This window comes from Carica papaya, chromosome 7, assembly GCF_054855325.1.
Source record: "Carica papaya isolate Zhongbai chromosome 7, ASM5485532v1, whole genome shotgun sequence".
Lineage (NCBI taxonomy): Eukaryota > Viridiplantae > Streptophyta > Magnoliopsida > Brassicales > Caricaceae > Carica > Carica papaya.
In genome coordinates, this window is record NC_142315.1 from 23,204,146 (window position 1) to 23,229,977 (window position 25,832).

Consider the following 25,832-nt stretch of genomic DNA (forward strand, 5'->3'; position numbering starts at 1 on the left):
TCTATTTTTAATTTTTCTTTAAAAAACACTCATTGAACTCAATTTTTTACCAATTCTTCTCAAAATTATTTTCAATTTTGTTCCTAATTCGTCTTTCTCAAAAAATTCAGTCAAATTAAAATAAAATAATTTTTTTTAATTATATATATATATATTCTATAATCTGTAAAATTATCCCGGACCAATTTTTTGGACTCGGGTGTTACACCAACTATTGTATACAAATTACAATATAGTGATGAGTTATATTATAGAAATTTTAGTATTTTAAATATTACATTTTAATGGAAGTAATTTATTTCTAATTTAAATTTAAAATAAAATACCGATATATATATACATATATATATATGCACACAGGCGCATACACGTACTTGTAGCTGAGTTTTTGGCCAAGGATGTTTGCTCATTTTTGTGGTTCTAAATTGTGGAATGCCCAAAATCATATACAGATATATATATATATATATATATCTATACACTAAAAATTAATAGTAACTTACATATATTTATACTCTTTCTAAAAATTGTGGACCCATATGGGACTAAGACTGTACACAAATCAACTTTCGTTTTTAATGCAGTTTTTGAGTTTATAACCTCTTTTTATCCACTTTCATTTTCTCAATTACTACTTAGATATTGACATGATTATGGATTTTGGGCCACTACATTCGAAAAGCTACGGCTACTTTTTATTACATGAATATATATATATATATGTACATGAAATTTCAATATATATAATATTAAAACAATTAATAACAATGAAATTTTAAATCTTTAAATATTATTTTGTATTCTTAAAAAATTTCGTTTTGGGTATTATATATATATATTTTATAAATAAATAAATATTAAAAATAACAATCACAAAATATTTTAACATGAGAAACGAAATATAAATTCTTATAATTTTTAATTTTATTAAATTTAATATTATAAATTAACTACTATTAATTTATAAAATAATAATCATATACATTTCAAATAAAACATAAGGTCTTAAAATGGTAATATCAAACGTAGTCCTCAATAAATCATTAAATTTGGCCGTAGAATAATTTTTATAATGATTTTTGTAATCGTGACTTGTTAAAAAAAAAGAAAAAAAAAAAAAAAAAATGGTGCAAAGGCACATGAAGCCACATGGATCATCACTTCACATCGTACGAAATAATAAATGATGGGATTATCAAATTTCTGCAATCATGAAGTGAAATTTGAAATTGTACTATTTACACTTAATTTATTTACGTTGAAACTGTGGAAAGAGATATTTTAATAAATATATAAACTTTTATTTAAAAAATAAATAATTATTATGTACACTAATAAAGTTCTGATTGTTTTGTAAATTTATTTTTTATTAAAATTATAAAAATACTCATTTGTTTAATTTTAGAATAATTATATTTTTTTATAAATATTTATTAATTGATTATAAAAATTAATTATAATATAATATAAATAATTTTTAACTAAAAACATGTAGAAAGGCACAATTTACCTCAACTCGTAAACTTAATTAAGTGTAATGTACATTATTATTAAAAATTTAATTGTATTATTATTGGTTTATAAATATTATTTAAAAAAATATAACTGTGGTAAATAGTTGAAATCAGATTCTGTATTATATTTTGTTTTTTTGAAAATAAGTCTTTCATATATGATTCTTTCTCGCTGCTCCACAAATTCGAATATTACACTCCTTGACTACTTTCCTTTTTTAATTAATAAACATAATTTAATATATAAAGCGTTATTAAACTAATTGATGTTTCTTTACTGCTCAGCTTCTTACACGTGTCGTATTCTAGTTGCTCGATGATAGAGAGTCCCGTCACAGTGCTGTCCAAGGAGCAAACGCCGATCCCGTAAAAAAGTCAAAGGACAAAAAGCTACGCGTCAAGAATGCAGCAAACAGTAAAAGCCAGGTGCTAAAGCGAGCAATGATCCCACGCGCGAGTGATGCAACGCTTGCGATTCACAATGACACGCGCGGGAAAAACAGGTGAGAAGCAAGGGTAGAACGGGAAAGGAAAAGGTGCCGTGCTTTAACGGCATAAAAGTCCTCAGAGCCACCCTGTACATAGACTACCCAGTTCCCTACTACCTGTTCATACATTACTTGCACAACAAACACCACAACGTATTCACACACCACTTTGCACAAACAAAACACACAATCTTCTCTCTTTATTTTTCCTTTTTTTTTTTTTTCTCTATTTGCTGCAAAAATTTCAGGGAGCCGAGTCAGGGTCGAACCTCTCTTCATTCATGGCGTATTGAGTAAACAGAACAAAAGAAAGGAAAAGAAAAGAAGGAGAAAGGGTGTGGATGTGATGTCATCGAGATTTGCGCTGCAGAGAGAGAAAGGGAGGATCTCCAGCAGATCAGGTTGATTTAAAAGCAAAGGCGGCGAGAATTTATTGATATGATATTTGATAAAGAGCATTAACCTCGCCTCCTCCCTACATTTCCATTTTTTCTCTCTCTCCAAACAGTCCGTTTACTCTCTCCCTGACGCCATCTTTTCTCATCTCCCTTTGTTTAGTCTCTGTTGCGATTTTCCTGTAGGGGATGATTTACTCCTTGTAGCTGTACGTACTCTCTCTCTCTCTCTCTCTCTCTCTCTCTCTCTCTCTCTCTTTCTCATTCGTTTCCACCCTACATGTTTCTTCTTTCTTAATTTTATTTCTGAAAGAAAAGGAAATTGCTAATTGGTCTTGTATATCTAAAGAGAGCGTCATCAGTGTCATCATAATGGCTGGAAATGAAATGGGAGCAGCGTGAAATTCGAGGAGCTGGTTCATGGGGGAAGAGGCATGGCATGGGAAGGCGGGGGTTGGTTGTCGTCTCAGTCCAATCACCAATATTCATAAATGTAGCGTGTTCTAGAGAGATCGAAAGGGGAGAACAGTAACTTCTCCGTAAAAAAGGTGAAATCACCCTGTTCTTTGGTCTCGGTTTGTGAGAGGGAGATAGCCTTGGACTCTTGGGTATTTTGTCCTTTGTGTGGTGTTTGGTGTTAACGGGCTGCTTCAGAGGAAACAGAGCTCTGCTTCGTGTACACGCCTGAAGGTTCGTCTTGTTTTTTCTTGGGTATTTTACTCTGGGGGTATTTTGGGAAAGAGAAAGATGAAGTTTATGAAGCTAGGTTCGAAACCTGATACGTTTCAAGCAGATGGCAAATGCACCAGGTAGGATTAAGCATGCTGCTCCCTTCATTTGCTGTTAAATTTCCCTGCTGTTTTGCAAACTAGTAGGCATGCCAGTTTTTTTTTTAATGCTCAGTTTCTCTATTTCTTTGTTTTAATTTTCTTAGTGCCCCTTCAACCTTGGGCTTGTTTTCTTTTTTTTTTTTTTTGGTTGCTGTTTAGTCTTTATCTTGCTATAATGATTTGTTTGCTCATGCTTAAGCAATCTGCTCGTTTCTTTGATGTGCTTTTGTTTTGGTGAAATTGTCTGGATTTCTTCGCGTTTATATATATATATATATATATATATAGTTGTACTCTTTTGAGATGCATATTACGTATTAGGAAAGTATTTTTTGTGGGCATTATTTTTGTAATGTTTTTAGAAATTTGGTTGTTGTTGCTATAGTTCCAGGCAGAGGTTTAAAGAGGACAAGTTAATGAAAGATCAACCACACCTATTTAGAGAAAAATCATAAATCTCAAGGAACTAAAAAGCTTTTCCTCAGTTCCTTTCTGGAAGTATATATTTATTTGTGCAACTTTATGATTCTCATTTGTTATTATCATTATTTTTATTATTATTTTTGTGGGGAGAGAGAAAAGAGAAAGAGAGGGGCTTATCTGAGATGGTGGTCCAGCTGTTCAAACTGTCCTCTTTTTCATGAGTTGGTGGTCCAAATGTGGGAAAGGTATAGGGCATAGGACATCACTATGAGAATCTCTTTCTATGAAATGCTCATGCTGTGAAATGTAGCATTCACTATCCACCTAACATCGGGGTTCTCCATCTCTGAACATAAAGTGATTGGTGGTGTTACAGGAAACTTGGATTTTACCTGTTGGCTGCTGCATGTGAAGATTGATATGTTTCATCTTTTTCCTTATCAAGACCGTAAAGGATCACATGGAATTGTTACTGCTTTGATTTTGCCGAGTTAGGACCTCTAAGTTGATAAATTTTGATGATGTGCATTGTGCCTACTCTTAAGGCATTATATCCCCGCAGTTTGGACCCCTAGTTTGATAATCTATGATGAATTAGAGATAAAAAAAAAAAAGAGCTTTCTGATGAATGCTTTTTGCGTAAGGATAATTCTCTTTACTGATAGATTATTTCTCACTGTATGTATGCAATGACCAATTGAGACCTCTACTTGTAGCTGAAACAGAAATCAGTTACTGAATCGGACCTGAGTGAGTGTGTGGTCATGGTGCCACCATTTTTTCACGGATCGACCGTGGAATAGTCTTTAGAAAATCGGTCCCCCCCCCCCTCTAGCTTAATGAGATTTGTTTGGACTATCCTAGCTGATCCTTGTGGTTTCTTTTTTGGAAATTGTTCTTATGAAAGGTATGGTTTTATGTGGACCTATAAACTGGAATTGGGTAAATAGGGGTAGCCCAATGTCGTTAATGTCCAAGGATGTTGTTTACATTCTCTTTCATCTACGCAATGACTTTCTAAAGTCAGGCTAGTGGCTTTGAGTATCATGGTTGCACTTCATATTATGTCTGACTTGTTTCATGCATTTATTATTATTTTTTTTCTAAAAAAACATAATCCAGTGCAGAGTAACTATTGGGTTTTGACTGATTTAAGATTTGAAAACGTTCATTTATTGTCACCAGACTGCAGACACTGTATTGAGCGAACCTAGTAAATAATTGGTTAATATGCCTAGTCAGCATTTGGATGTGTCAAATACATCTTCATGTAGTTGCTGAAGGACGGGGTTTGAAATTTGTGCACTAATATCTGGAAACTATTGTTGGATAGGTGGATGATAAACAGACATTTCCCTGTTATCTTTTCCTCTCTGAATTGCAATATTTGCCATATTACATTTATTTATTGCTCCAGTGTGGGCTTAATATGATTCAGCTGCCCCTGCAGGTTTGTGACTTCTGAACTGGCAACAGATATCACCATAAATGTTGGTGAAGTGAAATTTTACCTTCATAAGGTATATATTTCTTGTCATACTCTTTCTGCCAACAAGTTGGATATATAAATTCTCTTTTGATGGTTAATTTGTAATTTTTTTTTTATATTTTAGTAGGCAGCAATTAAATTTTGAAAAATTCATGGGAAGTTCATATCATTTTTTTGTTAGCTTTTATCCAGTAATTAGGAATTAGTTTGTCTGTCTCTTCACTCGCATGAATTATGGATCTTTACAAGATAACTGGGATTCAGTTTTTGGCTTGGCATTATAACTCCTACCAATTAAAGGAAAATACTTGATACGGATTCAGTTTTTGCTAAATTAGGTGAAACACTGTTATCATATTAAAAAATCTTCAAATAAGTTCCTATACATTTCAAATACACCTGAATAGATCATTATAAGATCACTGGGATTCAGTTTTTGGCTTAGCATTATAACTCCTACCAAGAAAGGGAAAATACTTGACATGGATTTAATTTTGGCCAAAATAGGTAAAACACCGTTATCCTTTTCAAAAATCTTGAAATAAGTTCCTATACATTTCAAATACACCTGAACTTCTAAATAATGAAAAATGTTATGTTATTTGCCAGTAATTAAATGTCATCTGTAGATAGCATTTTAGTTCTTCTTTGTTTTTGATTTCTCTAATAATTTAAGATATTATTTTATAAAAAATAACAATATTATGTTATTTTCCATGTCAGCTGCCGCAAATGCAAAATTTCACATCACCTGCCACACACACACTAGCTACCAGAAAACATATATTTTTAACATCGTTAATTTTTTCATCTACCGAAAGATTTATTTGAGCGGAAATAAAAAACTTCACATGGAGAGCAGTTTTTTTGAATATTTTTAAATAATAGAAAGGTGTTTTACTTATTTTGGCATTTTAGTTTTCCTAAGAAAATGATTCAAAGCAATTATCCCTTTGTCCACACAAGCATTGGATTGTTGAGAAACTTATCAAAACTTGATATGTTAAACTTTTTCTTATATGATTACCTACATAATTAATTGCTTACTGGAATCGGTTCCCTCACTGAAATCAGTGGTTGAAATAGTGATTTATGATTTGATGCTTCTGTTTATGTTTGCAGTTTCCTCTTTTGTCTAAGAGCAATCGGTTGCAAAAACTAGTTATGAAGGCCAATGAAGAGAATTCTGATGAAATTAATATGGCTGATTTTCCTGGAGGACCGAAAGCATTTGAGATTTGTGCAAAATTCTGTTATGGGATGATTGTTACGCTTAATGCTTACAATGTTGTGGCTGCTCGTTGTGCTGCTGAGTATCTTGAGATGACTGAAGAGGTTGATCGGGGGAACTTGATTTTTAAGATTGAGGTGTTCCTCAATTCAAGTATCTTTCGCAGTTGGAAAGATTCCATTATTGTTCTACAGACTACCAAGTCTCTTTTACCATGGTCTGAAGATTTGAAGATTATTGGAAGATGTATAGATTCCATTGCATCGAAAACCTCTGTGGATCCGGCAAACATCACTTGGTCCTACACATATAATCGGAAATTATCTGTGCCTGATAAAATAATTGAGGATGGGGTTAAGTTCCAAGAGAAAAACGAACCTGTTCCAAAAGATTGGTGGGTTGAAGATATATGTGAACTTGATGTTGATCTGTACAAGCGGGTTATGATTGCTGTCAAGTCAAAAGGAAGAATGGATGGAATCGCGATCGGGGAAGCACTGAAAACTTATGCAGTTAGATGGTTGCCAGATTCTGTAGATGCTGTGATTTCTGACACTCATGCCAAGAGGACCAAATATCTAGTAGAAACAATTGTTTGTTTACTTCCTTCAGATAAGTTTGTGGGTTGTTCGTGTAGTTTCTTACTGAAATTGTTGAAAGTTACCATTTTGGTTGGAGTAGATGACTTTGCACGGGAAGATTTGATGAAGAGGATTAGCTTGAAGTTGCACGAGGCTTCTGTTAGGGATCTATTACTTCCAGCACGCCCTCCTCAGACCACTTTATATGACATTGAAATGGTGCGATGCATTTTGGAACAATATATGATGCAAGAAAAATATAATCGCGCCTCAGATGACAAAAGCGAGAGGGGAATCGATGATTTTGTTTTAGGGCATGGATCATTGTTGGCCATTGGAAAATTAATCGATGGGTATCTTACACAGATTGCACATGACCCTAATCTTACCCTCTCAAGTTTCATTGACGTGTCTCAGTTAATTCCAGAGTCTGCAAGGCCAATTCATGATGGTCTGTACAAGGCCATTGACACCTACTTGAAGGTAAGACTTTTACACTTCAATGCTCCTCAGTAAATTGCAATTGCAACCCAAACTAATGAAATGCACCTTGTTAATGTGTTATCAGGAGCATCCTAGCATGACAAAAGCTGAACGGAAAAAGATATGTGCAATGATGGATGTCAAAAAACTAACGACAGAAGCCTCAATGCATGCCGCACAGAATGAACGGCTCCCACTGCGAGTTGTGGTACAAGTTCTCTTCTTTGAACAGATTAGAGCAAATGCTGGGGTTCAGGCCCATCATAACAATCACCATGGCATGTCAAACTCAACAACGAACACTGACGAAGAGTGGGAAAAGAGTGTATTGCAAACTTGCAAGTCAACGAAGAAACATATGGGAGAAACAAAGATTAAAGATGAAGAGCCGGGGAAAAATGGGAAACTAGCCAAGAAGAACAGTAAGAACAGCAGAAGTGGTGTACAGTTGCTGCCATCTCGCTCGAGAAGAATATTTGATAAGTTGTGGGTTGTAGGCAAAGGGCATGGAGAGAGCAAGAGCTCAGAGACGTCAGGAAGTTCACAGAGTCCAACCTCTTTTGCTCCCGGGGATACCAAGTCTTCTGGTTCGTCTTCCAGACATAGGAGGCACTCCATATCGTAGAGAGCGATTGTGGAGGTCTGGGTTAGGACTCAGTGGTTAAAAAGCAGAGCAGCAGATCCAACTGTTGAAAGTGTAAAAAGAGGTAGGATTTTGTTGTAGCTGGTGACGAGAGTAATTTTTGCGCCTCTGCTTTAAGGTTTTATATCTTTCTTTAGTAAGGAATTCTGATGATGCAGGAAAATGTAATCAATTTTAGTCTTTCCTTTAATCAAATCCCAATTGTAAGATTATGCATCTTTTATATGAAGATTATTGAAATTTATCCTCGCTTTTTAGCCCTTTATACCCATTTGAAAATTTAAAAACTATTTACTTAAAAAAAAAAATGTAAGCTTCTTAAATTAACATAAAAATTTGATTTTTTTTCCATAAATATTTTTAAAATTTTAAGATAGATTATTAACAAATAGAAGATTAAAATTAGCAAAATGAATGCCAAGAAATCTTTGTTTAACAGCGTAATCGTTTTTAGTAAAGGTAATTCTTGTAAATTTGATCCCTGAAATCAAAAACAGTATATTTAAAAAATCTTTACAGGCATATTCGTTGACCTTCCCTGTACGTTGGCCGTCTCATCTCTTATCGATGAGTTTAATGTCTACAACTCAGACTGATAAACGAGACAAAAACGAAGAAGAAGAGAGATGGTTTTCGTATTCAGAATCAGCGTATTGCTTATTCTCTTTCTCTCCGCCACTCTATCTTTACCAAGAGTCTCTGGATCATCTCCACTTTGCAGAGCATGGCTCGTCCAGTCTATCCCCACCGACATGCCTCACCTCCCTCGCGTCCCCGGCGTTCTCTCCACCGGTAATCCTCGAATGTTTCATTATCTCTTCCTCTCTTTGGTTCCCGAGAGAACCTCTTCGTAGGCAAGTAAATGAAACTGGAAATTCTGTTCATGCTTTTACCGTTGGTTATGTGATTAAACGTTCACAGGACATGTGTTCAAGTGGCTGGCCGGTAACTCTACAGAGAGATTGGATATAATTGCGCAGTATTGGCAGCTAAGAGCGCACCCTAACGATCCTCGCTCCGGGGATTACGGTTACTCAAAATCTGATATGCAACGTTTTGGTGCGCCTGTGGGTTCCCAGGTTTATAAAGCAATTGATGATGCTGCTGATCGCAATGTTAGTATCAGGCATGTATTTCGATTCTTAGCGGCTTTTGATGAAGATCTTTTCGTTTATATGTTTCAAGTAGCAGCCTGTTAGATTAATTCCCTTATTATAATTTGAATCATTTGCTTCTCTCTCCAAAACACTTTTGAAAGTTTGCCCACAAATCTAGTTGTTGAGAACATTCAAGGTGAATGGTTGTTTGGTGAGAATTTTGAATGTAGTTTGTACGAGTCTATGATTTTATGTATCTCAGTAAATTATAGTTAAACTTGATGGACTGGACAAAGGACATGTATGGGATTAATGCGATTATTTCACACTCTATTTGGCCAACAACTAAATTCTGCAAAACAAAGTGTAATACATTTGAGAATTCATATTTTTATGTTTAGAATAATTTCATTCTATAAAAATCATTTTGAAATGAATTAAGTGTTGAATAACTAAATGCATTTTAAGTAGTAATAAGTTCAAAGGTATTTGGAAATGAACCTGGAAGGTTGGAGAAAGAGCTTCAGATATTCCACATAAATTTTAAAATGTTGCTGTTTATATTGAGTATCAATTTTCATTTCCAAATGAATTCCATTTCAATTAATCTTTTCCAAACAGAAGCCTAGTGCTTAGTAATGCTTAGATGGATTCCATTTTACCTTGTATTCTTCTGTGAATATAATTCTAGGACTGTACTAAATTTTTTCGTGTCTGTAGGTGTTTTACTGTCTAAATTATATATTTCCCATACTTTGTGCTATTGAATTTCTTTGCAGGCTACTATCACACTCAGGAGTGTATCCTGACTACACCAAGGAACCTTCGGACCTTGCTTCAGGAAGGCCAAATGTTAAGAATGCAACTTTATTACTTGGTAAATGGTGGGGTTCAGGAATAGTCCATACAAAAGTTTGGATATCAGATTCTCGGGACGTCTACATTGGGTCTGCAAATAATGACTGGAAATCTCTAACACAGGTTTTAAGAATAATGCAAATTAAGCTTCAAACTTGCTCATTCTTCATGTATTTCGTTGTTATAATGCTGTTGTCTTTAAGGTGGCAAAAGATAAATATTTTGTAGCAATGCCTAGGATATGAATAGTCAATCCTAGCAACAGCTTGGATACCAAAAGCACCCATATCATCTCTCCCCTCTCTCAAGCTCATTCTCTCATGCTACATCATGAATCTGCAGTCTGAACATTTTCTTTCATAACTTATCCTAGTTCGCTTGGAGATTATTTTGATGTATATCCTGGATTGTAGGAAGGAAATCTTAAACTAGAGGAATGTGAGAGAAACCTTAAGAGGGTCCAAATCACTGACATAATATGGATTGATCAATGAATTTTTACTGCTAGAATTTGTGTTTTAGACTTAGGGTTGATAAAAAGATGTCTTCTTTAGTTACTGTTGGTTTTTAGTTTATCCTTGTGGTATGTTCTGATCAACAGATTCTTATAGGTAAAGGAAGTTGGAATTTACCTTACCGGATGTCCAAGAGTGGCAAAAAAAGTCATGACCTACTTTGATAACCTGTGGAAGTTGACAACTCTAGATTCCTCTTCTTATACAAGAATAGTATCAGACCAGCAATGGCAGGTTAATAGGACAGTTCCATGCTGGTCCCATTTTCTTGATGCCAAAGAGAGATGCAGGTATTTCCATGATCCCTTGTTAAAAATCTATTTTGGTTGAGTTGGTGATCTGTTTTCACATGTGTATAACGCGTAAATATCACTCAATTTTGACTTATTTTTCACATGAAGAGATTATTACCTGGAAATCTCATATAAGATCACAAGGAAACTAGAAAAAGAAAGCATTTCACACGTGATCATCTAAGCTAGTACTTTTTTCAATGCATCCATAACCAAATTAACAGTCTGTTTTGAGTATATGAACAGCTTCCATGAGACATAACTTCTCTATTTACAAGTTATATTGCTTAAACTTCAATTCACAGTTTGCAAATAAAGATGAAGCATTATGATTAGTTACCAATATATGTTACTGTAGGTCTCCTCTTCGGCGATCTGTGGAGACTCCCCATGTATCAGGCTATCCTCCAATCTCTGACCCTTATTTGTTTAAACTTAAATTTGAGACACCTGGATACAATTATTCAAATCTGCAACCTCAATTCAGCTATCTCTCCTTTGCTCCACCAGAAGTGAGTTCTCATTTTGTTAAATCTTTTTGCATCCTATGTTATGATGTCTCTTCTCCATAATGAATTATAGGCATTTATGGAGAAACTGGATTTTTTTTTTTTTTTTTTTTTTAAGAATCAACTCCAAGCCTGTATGTTAGAAAGAAACTATAATGAACAAAACCTAATAAGATGTAAAAACATCATTCTACCCTACGCTGATGACTGAATAAACTACTTGTATCCCATAGACAACTGTAAAGGTCCGGATTTTAAGAGAAAATAAAATTATAAATTAAGTGCGAAAGCGAAATAATAGAATTTAGAGTTTACATTTCTTATATAATAATTTAAAATAGTCAATAGGGTTATGCGAATGATCATTTTAAAAGAAATTACAAAAATCAAGAAAATAAACAAAAATGTAATAACTGAGCATTTTAGAACGACTTTTACTAACTTTTGAAAGGAATCCGGGTGGTGAATTATTCACAACCCTCTTGTTGGTTGGGATCTGCATCTTGGTTTTCTTGATCTGAAATAATTAATGAAAGAGTGAGTTACACTAATCCAATAAGAATATCACACTACTCACTGATACAGAAACTGAAAGTTGGTAAAAATCATAAAAACAACCAATGAAGCTCTTGATTTAAGTAAATTCATTTATTATAAGGAAAACTATTTATTGCATATATTTACCGTTGCAAAATTTTCAAAATCGACCTATAGAGACAATAATTCAAATAACATTTCAATCTTATTTTCAAGTGAGTAATAGTAACAACTTTCCATTTTTATTTGTCTACTGGTATCCTTGAGGGTTCATGAGGATGTCCTACTACACGTGAACCAATATTTACCGTTGTCAACTAACTGGTCGTCCCCATATCCTATCCGGTATAAGTGTCAAAAATACCATCCTTCAATACTCCGTCCAGTATGAGGGTGAATCAGGTCGTCTTCATACCCCATCTGGGATGAACGCTAAAATACCAATTCTCGATACCTCATTCGGTATGAAGCAACGTTCATGGTAGAATTTCCTATGTACACAGTCCGTCTACCATTTTCCAGAATATCCAGTGAGGGTACCATTCATTAATTCACATGACCAATCAATTTTTTTTTTTTTTCATATTAATTACTAATTTCACAAATCAACCGTAAATCACGCAAGACAAACAATATATATATTAAGGAAGCACAATTGAATCAATTAACCATTCCAGTATATTATCATATATTTAAAGCTGTAAATTCAACCATCAGTTAAACATGACAACAAATAAATAACTAACTGGTTTCCGGCTTTATTAGTAACCTATAATTATTCTCAAATTTTTCTAAATTATACAAAATACCATATTACCGATTATTAAGCTTCAATTCCATAACAGAGAATAAGGTGAATGATTCTTATTCGAATCGGTGTCCGAAACACCGAACTTTTTACTGCGTCTACTAGCGGTCTCTGAGTTTTCTGAATTTTCTTGCGGAGATTAAAACACGTTTTATGTACCTAAAAATACCCCAAAAAAATTCAAAATCGATGTTAAAAACCTTTTCCGACCAATTTCATAATTTCAGCACGACGGCACTACCGTGCTTCGGCGACGACATTACCGCCCACGGTGGCGGTTTGCTTCGTCCTGACCGTTCGGTCGGTTTTATATTCATCCTCACGAGAAAACACGTTAGAAGATCTTGATTGACCGAAAAAAGTCAAAAAATGAAAACTTATCGGCAGCAGTATTTTATGGTGTGGTGGCTCCACCGACTCACCTTCGCGGCTGAGCGTTTTCTTCAGTCAACCTGTAGAATGGTGAACATAGTGATAGAAAAATCGCACGAAACGAGAAATGGGAAGTGGTTCATTGGAGGCGGTTTCAGGTTTTGCCCGCGGCGGTAATGGGCTTTACCTGCGATTTTCGGCTCATCCACCGTTCTTTTTGCTCCGAATTAGTCATGGGGGTGCTCAGGATCAAATTCCAAGCGGATAGGAGAATTTTTACCTTTTTTGGTGGTCGGAGGTGGCTCCGGCGCGGCGGTAGTCGGCTTCCTTTTCCGGCGACTGGTTCTTCTTCTCCGGCAGTAGGTTGTCGACTAAGGTTTGGGTTTGGTGTGATGTGAGATATTTATACCTGTTTTGCTTAAATTTTGGTCGTTCATCGCTTTTGATCTCGACCGTCCAATCGTGTTTAAAAAGAAAATGAATCTGAATCGTTCGTCGCGATTTGATCTCGACCGTTCGATTGCACTTAAAGATGGAACGAATCTGGGCTGTTCATTGTGTTTAATTGCGATCATTCGATCGCGCTTGAGGAGAGAATTGATCCGGACCGTCCACTCACGTGGGAAAGCTTCAGGGCCATCCGATTGCAGGCATGCAGATTGCCGGCGGGACCTCCCGTGTGGCACCGAGTTAGCGTGCTTTGCCACACGGCGCGCTTCGGTTATTCGGAGCTACTGACTGAGCGGTCCTACATGACACAATTTTTTTAATTGCGTTTTGGCCCCCAGTTTTCGATTATTCTTTCAAAAACATCATCCAAACCTAAATTTTTATCTTTTTTTTAAAAAAGTTGTTTTCAATTTTATTCTTAATATATTTTTTTCTTAATTTCACATTAAATAAAAGGGTATTACAAAATCAGACCGAAAGGAGTTCATTTCCAGCAAATTTTAGGTTCATTGTCTGTCAAAAGAACAGATACATGATGGCTAAATTCCTCTGGTGATACCTTGGGCTATATTTGGACAAATTATTTGTAGAATTTATTCAAAAAGTCATTCTTATTTTAGCTAGGGAAGGATGAAAAATTCTTACAAAATGATAAGATTTACCTTGTCGGTAATTATAATTAGAATTTAGACAAACCATTTCAAATTCCATCAAGAATTGCAGTTTTTCATGCTTAATATGAGGATGGATCTTTTTAGCTTAAGAAAAAAGCAATGGATTTCCAGATGGATTCCACAATGAAATTCATTTATACCAAATAGCCCCAATCTTAAGTAATAAATGCATTATTTACTTGTCACCCCATTTAATGCGGATGCATTTGCTGTTAGCTATTGTTTGGCAGGTACCAGGCTGATGAGCAGGCATGGGTGGATACTATTAAATCTGTTGGAGATGGAGCAATTGTAAGGATAAACACCATGGACTGGCTTGGTCAATCCCAATATACAAAGCAAACAATTTACTGGTCATCTCTTTCTTCTGCCGTATCAGAGGTGCCTCCTGACACACTTAACTCTTCTGTCTATCCTTTGCTGCTGTTATGAATAATTAGTTACTAAATTAGCGTGCAAAGAAAACCTTTAGTTGCTCCTCTCGTAAAAAAAATTTGATGGTTGATGACTAAAAATCAACTAGTTTCAAAAACGGAGGTCATATTTGAAACAGATCAATTTGAAAATTTCATACATTAAGCGTGTATGAGAATCTTATCTGAAGTAATAAACTTGAAATTCAATTTCAAGTTTAACTGAGAGATAATGAACTCCAAATTTACTTAAAAATCCGCATATTTTAATTTTTATCATTTTCTAATAAATTTTAACATCTCTTCATTGAACTGAAGTGTTAATTTTCAAGTGAATCCTTCAAAAAAGAATTCTTGATTCATCCCAAACATAACCCAAAAAGCATCATTGATCTATTTTTCTTGCTAGGCATCTGCACCTTGGTTATTGATCTTTCTGTTTTTTATGCCCCCATCTTTCTCAATGTATATCCAAGCTAAAGTTTTTCTTTTCCTTCTCGTAATTTTTAAAATAACAGGTGATATTCTCCAAACATGCCAAAGTGAAAATTTTGGTGGCATACTGGGCACATTTTATCAGCAACACAGATCAGTATCTGAAGTCTCTTCTATACAGCAATGTCCTCTGCTCCTCTTCAAAGTACAACAAATGCTCTGGCAAAGTCGAGATCAAGTACTACAGGGTACCAGGTTACAACCTGACTGGACCTGCAACTAGCAACGGAACCAACACCGGAAATATCTATCCGGGCTTCACGAGAGTAAATCACGGAAAGTATGCAGTGAGTGATGTACGAGCCCATATAGGTACCAGCAATCTTATCTGGGATTACTTTTATACTACAGCCGGTGTTAGCTTTGGCACATACAATCCCTCCATTGTTTCACAGCTTCAAGAAATCTTTGATGCTGACTGGAATTCACCATATGCAACTCCCATTGAGGAAATTGGTGGAGCTCATGTTTATTCTGGCAAATAAATGTTTGATGGTATTCTAGTTTTAGTTTAGGGAGGACAAAATAGCAGTTGAACCTCCGCACTCTATGTTAAAATAAGTGAATTATATAAATTTACAAGTCTTTTAAAAGAAAATAAATGCATTTTATTGAAATATATAATAATATAAATTTTTAATAAATAATTATAAAAAAGTATAATTTAATTCAAATTCATAATTTTTTATATAAAAAAAAAAAGAAATGTCAACTTTAATTTTGATAAAAAATCTGATTATTTTATTTGAATTTATCTGGACTAGAAACTAGCTTAATGTACATCTAAATACAAATTTATAAAAGTTCAAAATTAAACAAATTGAAGTAAGAAAAAGAAATATTGTCGTGTAATTGTTTAGATAATAAACAATTTTATAAAAAAAAACAAAACATAGTTACTGAACTGTTAAAAAAAAAAAAGAAAAAGACCAAGTTATGGTAGAACTGTAATTTGAGGTAATTTTTGAGAAACCATTGTGTTAAAATTTAACCTACGCAAGTGTTTCCATTTTACCGACGGTGAAGGCAAACTGGAGATGGCAACATGGATGAAACCGAATTTGGTTTGGGACGGGCTAACGGGTCGGATCGAATTTGGTTGGGGTCGGGTTCATTAATTCGAATTCAGGTCCTGAATCTTTATGGCCCACAACTACCGCGTATTGAATCCTGTTTTGTCTGTTTGCAGAACCAACTCTCGACCTCAATTGCTTCCAAGAGAAAGAGGATTTCTTTTATTCACTCTGACTCTCAGAGAAGAAACTCCGATTCCTTACCCTCTCTCGCTCTCTCTCGTTTATCTTTGCAACATACAAAACATCTTTATGGAGAAGAAGATTTGTATGAGGAGAATCCGTTCATCATCATCACCATCAACGTTGAGGTCGTCGTCGGAATCTGTTTTCGGAGTGAAAGCTCGGGTACAACTACAGCCGTACAATCTTTTGGTTTCTTTGGTATCTCAGCCCTCTGATCGATTGACACCTTGGTTCCATCTTCCGAAATAGCACCCAATCTATTTCTCGTTCGTCGTCTCCATTATTGACCCGAGAATACAACAATTAATCAAGAAGGTTTAGTTCATCTTCTTTGTTATCAATAGCGCGGTTCTTTTCCCACTTGTTTTCATGGAGAATTTGAATTTGAAATATGTTTGAGTTTATTTTTGGTTAGTTGATTACATTGGTAGTTTCTAGTTACAATCTCAAGTTGAATGAAGAATTATGTTATTAAAAAAGAAAAAAAAGCTTTTTTGTCAGTGAAACAAGCGTGCCCATTACTGATCTGTAATCAATACTGATAAAGAAAGTCAAAAAGCTCGGATATTTGATTTGGAATTTGTTTTAGACAGCGTAGGAGATTAATGACATAATTGGGTGGAGAATCGTAGTCTAGTAAAACTATAATATGTCCGTACATTCGTTTGATTCCTAGAGTCAACGACTCGGTGCTTGATCAGTTGACTTGTGTATTCTGGAGACTGGAAGCTGCTTTTGTTGTGACTTAACCTCTCTCTAGACTATGCGATCTAAGAATGATAACTGCAAATATGTGTTTAATTAATTTTTTATTTTTCTCCCGTAGTCAGTTGAGTATTTGTTTCCTCATAAAAGTTAATTCTTTGTTTTGTGTTTTGCTCAGCTTAAAGTGGTTTATCAACCTGTGATGCTTACCGAATGAATGCTTCTGCAAGCTCATCCAATATGAAGACGTCGCAGACACGGACTAAATCATCTGGCTGGGCTGCCTTTAACATCAAGCAGCGAGAGAAGCAAACCCTCCCACCAAAAGTCAATAAAGATCCTTTCCCACCTATCCCGGGCACTTCATCCACTCTGGATCCCTCAAGAAACTTAGCCAAAGTTAATCATCTTTCAATAAAGTCCTTTTCATCTGTGCTTGCACCTTCTGTGGAGTTTCCACCCTTGGCAAAGAATAATGATCGGAAAAACCAAGTTCATGAGAGTGGTTATGTTAGTCACCATAATGATAAGGTTCTTGAGGAAGAAACTCGTGATTTGGCTTTTAAAATGCTCAAAGAGATGCACTGTTGGGCAGATGATCGCTTGATTGAGGATGTATATGTTGCTACAAATAACAATTTCGAGAAGGCATTAGCTTTGCTGGAAGGAATGGTTTCCTCCAGTAGCTCTGAGGAGAAAGAGGAAACAAGAACTTCAGAAAGGAGTTCAATGATTAACGAGTTCCAATACAACAGAGAAGGAGACAGAAGTTCTTTACCAGGGAAGACGACTAAGCTTACTGATATAAGCTCGACAATTTCAGATGGTCTCAAAGGCACTGATAAAGATCTGTCAGATGGACATGCTTCGGACTTTGAACTGATCATGGAGTGCTTAAAGTCTATGCCTATTGAGCCTGACTGGGAAGAGGATGATATTTACTTAAGCCATCGGAAAGAGGGGCTCAGAATGATGAGGTATATGCTCTTTATGATTGAATAAGTTTGAATCTTCAATTTATTTTTTCTGCTGGGCCGCCATTGAATGGCATTTCTTCCAGGTCTGCTGTATTAAATGCATGACCATGACCATGACCATTTATATTTCTCATGAACGATGAATGGGTCGAGTTCAACTTAAGTCACTTCTTCTCAACTCAGCTTCAGGTTAAGTTGCAATACTGAGGTCATGGCTTTTGAAGTAGTTGGGACCATAAGTTTAGTCTTCCAGTAGCACATCTATTCTAATTCACTATTTATATTTCTCATGAAAGTAAACTTCAGAAAATGAGGGTGAAAAGTCAAGGATGATTTATTTCACATAAGACCTACTGAAAATCATGGTATCCTTAAGTCTTGGAAGGTAAAACAACAATTTATGAAATGTTGGCATAAAGTTTTCTGCACAATAGTTGAGATGGATTTTCAGTTGTTTTGGGTTTGATTAGATCGGTGATTTACAAATGGATCTTACAATTTTTTTGAAATCCATTTATTCCATATACTCTGTAAATGCTTGTGAGAGGACAACTGATTTGATTATTTTTGCTCGTTTTACATGATGGAATCAAATTCTCAATGAGAAGTAGAGCCATGTAATCAACTCATTTCATGATGGAATTAGCTGTGTATGAGTTGTCCCTTTAATATCTTATTTCTCTCCTGTGATCATGGTGAATTTAAGGATGAATAGTTTATCCGTACCATGTGGTACATAGTGAGATATCATATTATTTCTTTTGAACAGGTCAGCATCACAGCATTCGAGGACAGCCAGTAATGCCTTTTTGAGAGGCGATCATTATGCAGCTCAGCAGTACTCACTAAGGGCTCAGGAAGAATGGTTAGCTGCTGAGAGGCTTAATGACAAGGCAGCTAAAGAGATTCTAAGCATCAGAAATAGCAGAAACAACATCTGGAAATTGGATTTACATGGTCTTCATGCAGCAGAAGCTGTTCGAGCCGTGCAGGAGCATTTGCAAAAGATTGAGACCCTGGTAACATTCAGTCATTCAGTATCCCCAACTAGAGTCCAGGAAAAGAATGGGATCACACGCAGTCCATCATTTGAGTCTTTTGATAGTATGAAAGTGGAGAACTCACATAAGATTCGGGCACCATTTAAGCAGAGACAAACAACATTAGAAGTTATAACAGGTACCGAGGGCTATGTTTGGTTTTACTATCAATTTTTCGTAATAGAGTATGACTACAAGTTAAAATTATTCTTTTGAACTAATTGTACAACAACTGGGTGTTTAAGACAGATGAAAAATATTTGGACTAAATTGTAACAGAAAAATATTATGGACTAAATTATGAAAAATGTTAACCTTCAAGGACTTATTTAGTAATTTGTCCAAATTCTAGTTCCAGGAATAAAGAATTAGGGATAAAATGGAATTGATATAAATGGGTTGTAAATGACTTCAAAGGAGCACGTAAACAATATTATCTGCTCTTATTTGAAGTTTCATTCTGCAAATGCATAATGTGAAAGAACACTGATTCCCACTGTTTTCTCTTCCATAGGCATAGGTAATCATAGCCGAGGACAAGCTGCACTTCCTACGGCAGTGAAGAATTTTCTTAATGAAAACAGGTGAAGCATTTTCCATTACATAACAACTTCATCTCTTCCCACTTCCCCTCTCTCTTTTCTCACTGGATTTGCGAGAATAATTTGGAATGAACGGAGGCAACATGTAAATTAGTTTGCTTGTTTTTCAGATACCGATTTGATGAGGCAAGACCTGGAGTAATCTCAGTTCGGCTAAAATTTCGTCACAGGTGAATCAGAGATTGAGTTTGATTCCTGCAGCCAACTGACTCAAGGCAGGATTTTTTCCTAAACCTCCAAGAATGGAAACCAAGTCTTGATGATTCAGACTAGAGCCATGTATATTACTTCGGTAAATTACATTAGAGGGATTTATTTCCCTGCTTAGATTTTATTGACACTCTTTACATTTTTAGCTGCAGTAGACAACTATTTGTATCATAGCATGGTATTATGGACCAATTCTACCATTATTATTGTTTATTATGAGCTTGAGGAACTCTCATGTGTTTTAGTTTAATGCACGAACTTCTACATCTCAGGCACTATTTTAAGAGATAAAATTACTTTTTTATATCTTAAAACATATACATATATATATTATCTAATGACAGCAATATAAAAATTAATATTTTCTAAAAGAACAAAAAAATAAAAATTATATATTTAAACATAAAAAGTAAAAATATTAAATGAGTTTGATAATAATAAAATTTCATTTAATATTTAAATAAAAAAACTGGCATATAGAAATATATCTACTCAAAAACACGTATATATTACTCATTTTTAATATTTGTAATCTATTCTTAAATATCTAAATCAGTTATGGGCAACCAAAACCACTAATCTTGGATCATAAAAAAAAAATGGACTGGTTAGGGATTGCTCATGTTATTCTTAGCATTCATGTATTTAGTCAATAAAAGGAAAAAGAAAATGAAAAGCTTTTATAAGCTCAAGTAAGTAACTTCCACTTTAAATTTAATGGAGGATTCCAAACACGTTTATGGACTTGGATTACAGTTGGTTTTGGGCTGTCAAAAATTTGGGGATCCATGATTGAAGTGTTATTCTCGACCCGTGAACCGATCCAACAAATCCAGAACTCGGTTGTTCGATCCGTTTTCAACCAAAAGCAGACGAGAGAGACTGACTCCCTCCTTGATCACAAACCCGAAACCCCCACCTGTCACAAAGGTTGAAGGAACTGTCGGAGTAGGGCGGGCAGCCAGTGTGGACACGAGCCGTCGTCTTCACTTAGAAAATCTAAAAGAAGAGGAAAGCGAGGATCAAAACATGCAGAGAGTGAAAGCTTTGGTAACAGTGAGACATTCCCTTCAAGGTGTCCGGTCTTTCGCCAATCAGAGAAGCTTTTCTTCTCAACCAAACTATGCTTCGGATGTTGATACGCAAGAACAGGTCATTTAGTTCATATAATGTAGATTGTATGTATGAATATTTGCAGTCTTCTTCGACTTTAACAGTTTTTATGTGCGAAATTGCTCAATCATGCTTATATTTTGTAATTTCTTTTGTTTCTGTGCCTTAATTTCTGTATTGCTTGATTTATTTTCAGCAGAAATGGAGCAAACTATTTCCTTTGTTTTTTGGGAAATGTTATTTATCATGTTTTTATGATTTTAGGTTTTAGTAGAAGGAAGAGCTAAATCTAGAGCTGCCATTCTCAACAGACCCTTTGCTCTTAATGCCCTCACCTCTTCAATGGTTTGTTCTCTTTTTTTCTGGATGTTCATTGTCATGGGTATGAAGTAAGGTTTTAAGACAGACTTGATTCTTTGTTTTTCTACCTCTTGAGTTATAGGTGGCTCGGTTGAAGAGATTATACGAGTCATGGGAAGAAAACCCGGATATTGGATTTGTTCTGATGAAGGTATGATTATTTAACATTGTATTTATACACCTAAGAACAAGTAGTGTTCTTGATAACTTAGTGGGCATGCTCAAACTCATTCTTGAAAGCATTTTTGTCACTTATTTAAATTAATGAAATTTGATGAACTTGCATGAAGTGCTTTAAGAGATGGATCAGACATTTCCATCATGTCATTTTTCATGTCTAAGCTGCCATCTTGAATTTCCTTGAAGGGTAGTGACCGAGCGTTTTGTTCAGGAGCAGATGTAGTTACTCTCTATCAGTTGATTAGTGAAGGTAGGTTACCACTAAGTTTTGTAAAAGTTGATTCAGACAGTGCAATTTTTGTTCCTGCATTCAATAGCTGGCCAGGGTTGGTAGATATCAATTATCTGCTGTAAGTGAGAATGGATATATGGATTTCCAAATAACAAGTCATCAGTGTGCAAATTTTTCGAAGGCTCATAGGCATGCATACTTGATAATTTGCAACTAATGTTACATTGACTGCTCTATTTTCATAGCTTGAAACTCCTTGTGTAATGTTTCTTCTGCTTAAATTACATTATTGCTGTTTTTGCAACAAAAATGACTAGTATACTTACTAATGCTGTCATACATGCAGGAAATGTTGAAGAATGTAAACAGTTTTTCAATAAGTTATACAAGTTTGCGTACCTGCAAGGGACATATTTAAAACCACATGTGAGCACCCGGCCTGCTTTATTTGTTTCTATATGTCCAGCCATTAGGTATATTATTTTAGGTACATGTAATTGCCTGGACAAAGAGCTCTTTCTCTAGGAATTTCTTTTCTTGCATTTTTGGACATCTTGCAAGAAACGGCTTTGTTAATGTGTTACTCAAGAATCTCTTGGGTTTCTCCTTTCCATTAAAAAAAGCAGGTAAGTGGGATACTTTGCAGGTTGTGTTAGAGAAAATGTAGGTTGATAGTTTATCCTCCAGCCTAACAGTGGTTCTAATAGAGAAAATTTTATGAACCAGTGTTATGCCTTTATTATTTCAAAAAAGAGTGGCTCATAAAATTCTCTATTAGAACTTTCAAGTCTCTTATTTGTCCTATAAGTTTCAAAGAATCAATAATTCATACCCATGCAGTTACTTTTGAAGTGTATCAACATATAGTGAGTATCCTTCATTCATTGGTCTTACAGGTGGCTATCTTAGATGGCATTACCATGGGATGTGGTGCTGGAATCTCTCTGCCAGGGATGTTTAGGGTCGTAACAGATAAAACTGTATGTCCTATATACTTGCAAATGCAACTTTAACAGATGTTTTGACATATCTTTTGTGAGTTGATGATAAAATCTTTATGCGATTGAATATTATTATGCTTAGAACCAATCAGAAGTAGAATTTTCTTAGTAAAGTTGCTTTCAGTCTTTTGTACTGCATTCAGGTGATAGTTCTTTTGCAGGCTTTTTCTCATCCAGAGGCCCAAATGGGGTTTCATCCTGATGCAGGAGCTTCCTTTTATCTCTCTCGTCTACCTGGTTACTTAGGTAATTATCCAACTTCAGTTTTCAGTATTTAGTTGTTTGCATAGCTTGACAATGTTCTTTGGTTTGAATTGTTTTTCTTATTGTATTGTGTGCTTGTCTAAGGATTAAATTGAAAATTCCTTCATTTAGTGAACCTATGTTCTAGTTTACCTTTGGATGGCTAACTTTAGTTCTCAACTCAGGTGATCGGATTAGAGAGAGAACCTTATGAAACATTTTTCTCTAGAGGTTTATGCACTCTTTTTCTAGTTAGAACCTTAAGTCAGAGAGCTTCAACCCATATCTTTTTTCAAGAATGTCTCCGCAGTTGGTTTATCTTATTTTTTTTCGTTCTGATTTCAGCCAAATGATTGCTAATTGGTATAGGGAATGATATACGGGAAAATAGTTCCATTCATAACCGTAGGATAGGTACTTGGAGAAACCATCATTCAAATATGTCGTAGCAACATATTTTGAATCCAATTGGAACTTTGATGTGCATGCTACACATCATCATACACACATCACCAATGGAAGCCTCATGTCCTATATCCACAAATGTTTTGATGTTACCTCATCAAGGAATCAAATGCAACAGAAACAATGTTTTTCTTTTTTGTGGATGGTTTTCTTATCTCTGCAATATTGTCTTTAAGATTTTGGATACTGGATATTCAGTATTAGGATTGCTCTGGGAATGATATCTGAGATATGCTATTTTTGCAGGGGAATACTTGGCTCTGACGGGAGAAAAACTTAATGGTGTTGAAATGATTGCTTGTGGCCTAGCAACTCACTATTGCTTAAATGCGGTAAATTTGTTCATATCCTGTTTTATGTTTCGATAGCTTTCTTACATTCTGCTACACAGCCTTAATTAGTGAAAATATTTGGCAGAGACTTGGTTGGGTTGAAGAACACATTGGCAAATTGGCAAATGATGATCCTTCTGTTATAGAAACTACTCTTGGACAATATGGTGACCTTGTTTACCCAGACAGAAGCAGCATCCTTCATAAGTAATTTCTGACTGTAGCTTAATTGTGCCTATGTAATACTGTTAATCTTGTTGAATATGGATAATGGAGTTTCAAGTGCATGAATAAGTGTTTCTTTTTTCTTTTTCTCTCTTTTGGGTGAAAAAGAAATTTCTTTTTATCTAACATAGATTTTTTTCTTTTTTCGTTCAGGATTGACACAATTGATAAATGTTTCAGCCATGACACAGTCGAAGAAATTGCTGATGCGTTGGTGAGCTTGTCTCGATGTACATATATGTCCATGCATAAATATATAAGGAAATCTTCTTGTGTTCATTGATGAGGTTGAACTGAATAAACTAACAACTAATGTGAGAGTTGCCCACACTCCCATCTTAGATTGTCTCCATTTTCTAGGGGAAAAATAGTATCACACTTATGTGTAGCATAGAAACAAAGTTAAGATAGTTATTTATTCTGCATTTGGTCACTCAAACAAATGAAAGTTTGGTGTTAAATGTTGATTTCCACGTAATCGTGTTGAAAGCAACTTTTTGTTTATTGTTGATCCAATTTCCTAGTGAATTTCTGTTTTAGTTATATTAAAATGTTGCTCAGGAAAATGAGGCGGCCACTTCCTCTGATGAATGGTGTACAAGAATGCTAAAAAAAATGAAGGCGGCCTCCCCTTTGAGCTTAAAAGTCATTTTACGATCAGTAAGTTGCCAATTTTAGCATATTGTTTGTTACCGTTCAAACAAGAATTTCTTTGACTTTGATTCCTTTTGTTATATTTTAGATAAGAGAAGGTAGATTTCTCCCTCTTGATCAATGTCTTGCACAAGAGTATCGGATATCCCTCCGTGCTATCTCAAAACAGGTCTCTAATGACTTCTACGAGGTACGGACTCTTTAGTTTCTTATGTAGACTGAATATTACTGAATTGAGAAAAATTACAGTGTTACTTCCTGTGTTTTATAGCCTTAGTTTCTGTTTGCTATAGTTTAGTGTCTTATCATTTGATTTTTTGTCGTCTTGTCTAAGGTCCTTAATTTTTTAAAACAATGGTCTTTTCTTTTGATTATTCTTTTGTTATAATTTTAATTTACTTAGCATTGAACTTCAATGTTTTTATATTTACAAACTCAAAAGCCTGTAGGTATCTTATAGAAAACTAAGGTTTTCATAAAATGACCAAAATCAAAGTACAAGATACTAAACTCTTACTAAAAAAAAGGTCATAGAATTTGAACTACAATAAAACCAAACCACAGATGACTAAAACTGTACTTTGCCTTGGATTTTTTCTTATTATATTATCTTTACAAATTATTTATATAGGGCATTCGGGCACGTTTGGTGGACAAGGATTTTGCTCCGAAGGTACTGAAATCTGATTGTACTGCTCATCTCCAAATTGCCTATATTCTTCTTTGCTTATGAATCTGTAAATCCCAAATGTGCAGTGGGATCCCCCAAGTTTAGAAGATGTGAGTAAAGACATGGTGGACTTTTATTCCTTACCACTTCAGGAACCTGAGCCTGAGCTGGAGCTACCGACAGCAACACGAGAACCTTACATTTGAAGTGCATTCACATACAATTAGAATATGAATGTTATAATTTGTGGTCTAGACATGTGAAAGTTTTTCTGATTTTTTCTAGTTTCCTTTTATTCTTTTTCTTAGGACCACGGTTCTTGGATCCATTGATGTCTGAGAGAGATGAGGTTAGGAACTATTTTATAGAACAGGCATCTAATGATGTAATATCTTTTTTGTTACTGTTAGTAAGCTATCAAATAACTTCATATTCAATGATCGTTTTAATTTTTCTTCAAAAAATA

At 34.9% G+C, this 25,832-nt stretch overlaps 4 protein-coding genes across 6 annotated transcripts; all 4 read left to right on the forward strand.

The window, feature by feature from the left end:
• The first annotated feature begins 1,921 nt into the window (after nt 1-1,921).
• ENP (Phototropic-responsive NPH3 family protein) lies at nt 1,922-8,321 on the forward strand. 2 transcript variants are annotated; one of them, XM_088206925.1, is made up of 5 exons: nt 1,922-2,606; nt 2,747-3,206; nt 5,089-5,170; nt 6,262-7,434; nt 7,520-8,321. In XM_088206925.1, exons 2-5 carry the CDS (start codon nt 3,145-3,147, stop codon nt 8,057-8,059), a joined length of 1,857 nt encoding a protein of 618 aa, XP_088063051.1. In that variant the 5' UTR covers nt 1,922-2,606; nt 2,747-3,144; the 3' UTR covers nt 8,060-8,321. The 2 variants fall into 2 exon arrangements, with proteins under 2 accessions (XP_088063051.1, XP_021890647.1); XM_022034955.2 differs by having other exon boundaries at nt 1,931-3,206; nt 5,101-5,170.
• Nucleotides 8,322-8,582: 261 nt separating this feature from the next.
• On the forward strand, nt 8,583-15,700 carry LOC110809236 (uncharacterized). Of its 2 annotated transcripts, XM_022034998.2 has the most exons (7): nt 8,586-8,869; nt 8,999-9,203; nt 9,954-10,155; nt 10,644-10,837; nt 11,199-11,352; nt 14,407-14,571; nt 15,122-15,700. In XM_022034998.2, the coding sequence occupies exons 1-7, from the start codon at nt 8,704-8,706 to the stop codon at nt 15,581-15,583; spliced, it is 1,548 nt and encodes a 515-aa protein (XP_021890690.1). In that variant the 5' UTR covers nt 8,586-8,703; the 3' UTR covers nt 15,584-15,700. The 2 variants fall into 2 exon arrangements, with proteins under 2 accessions (XP_088063052.1, XP_021890690.1); XM_088206926.1 differs by lacking the exons at nt 10,644-10,837; nt 11,199-11,352 and having other exon boundaries at nt 8,583-8,869.
• Nucleotides 15,701-16,281: 581 nt separating this feature from the next.
• LOC110809226 (smr (Small MutS Related) domain-containing protein) lies at nt 16,282-20,120 on the forward strand. The gene is made up of 5 exons (XM_022034982.2): nt 16,282-16,672; nt 17,241-18,039; nt 18,809-19,218; nt 19,594-19,663; nt 19,792-20,120. The coding sequence occupies exons 2-5, from the start codon at nt 17,276-17,278 to the stop codon at nt 19,853-19,855; spliced, it is 1,308 nt and encodes a 435-aa protein (XP_021890674.1). The 5' UTR covers nt 16,282-16,672; nt 17,241-17,275; the 3' UTR covers nt 19,856-20,120.
• A 536-nt stretch (nt 20,121-20,656) lies between these two features.
• LOC110809243 (ATP-dependent caseinolytic (Clp) protease/crotonase family protein) lies at nt 20,657-25,803 on the forward strand. Its single transcript, XM_022035007.2, has 14 exons — nt 20,657-21,043; nt 21,269-21,349; nt 21,447-21,515; nt 21,731-21,794; nt 22,123-22,202; nt 22,673-22,756; nt 22,939-23,023; nt 23,732-23,817; nt 23,903-24,024; nt 24,196-24,256; nt 24,604-24,702; nt 24,785-24,886; nt 25,328-25,369; nt 25,453-25,803. The coding sequence occupies exons 1-14, from the start codon at nt 20,921-20,923 to the stop codon at nt 25,570-25,572; spliced, it is 1,218 nt and encodes a 405-aa protein (XP_021890699.1). The 5' UTR covers nt 20,657-20,920; the 3' UTR covers nt 25,573-25,803.
• Nucleotides 25,804-25,832: the final 29 nt, after the last annotated feature.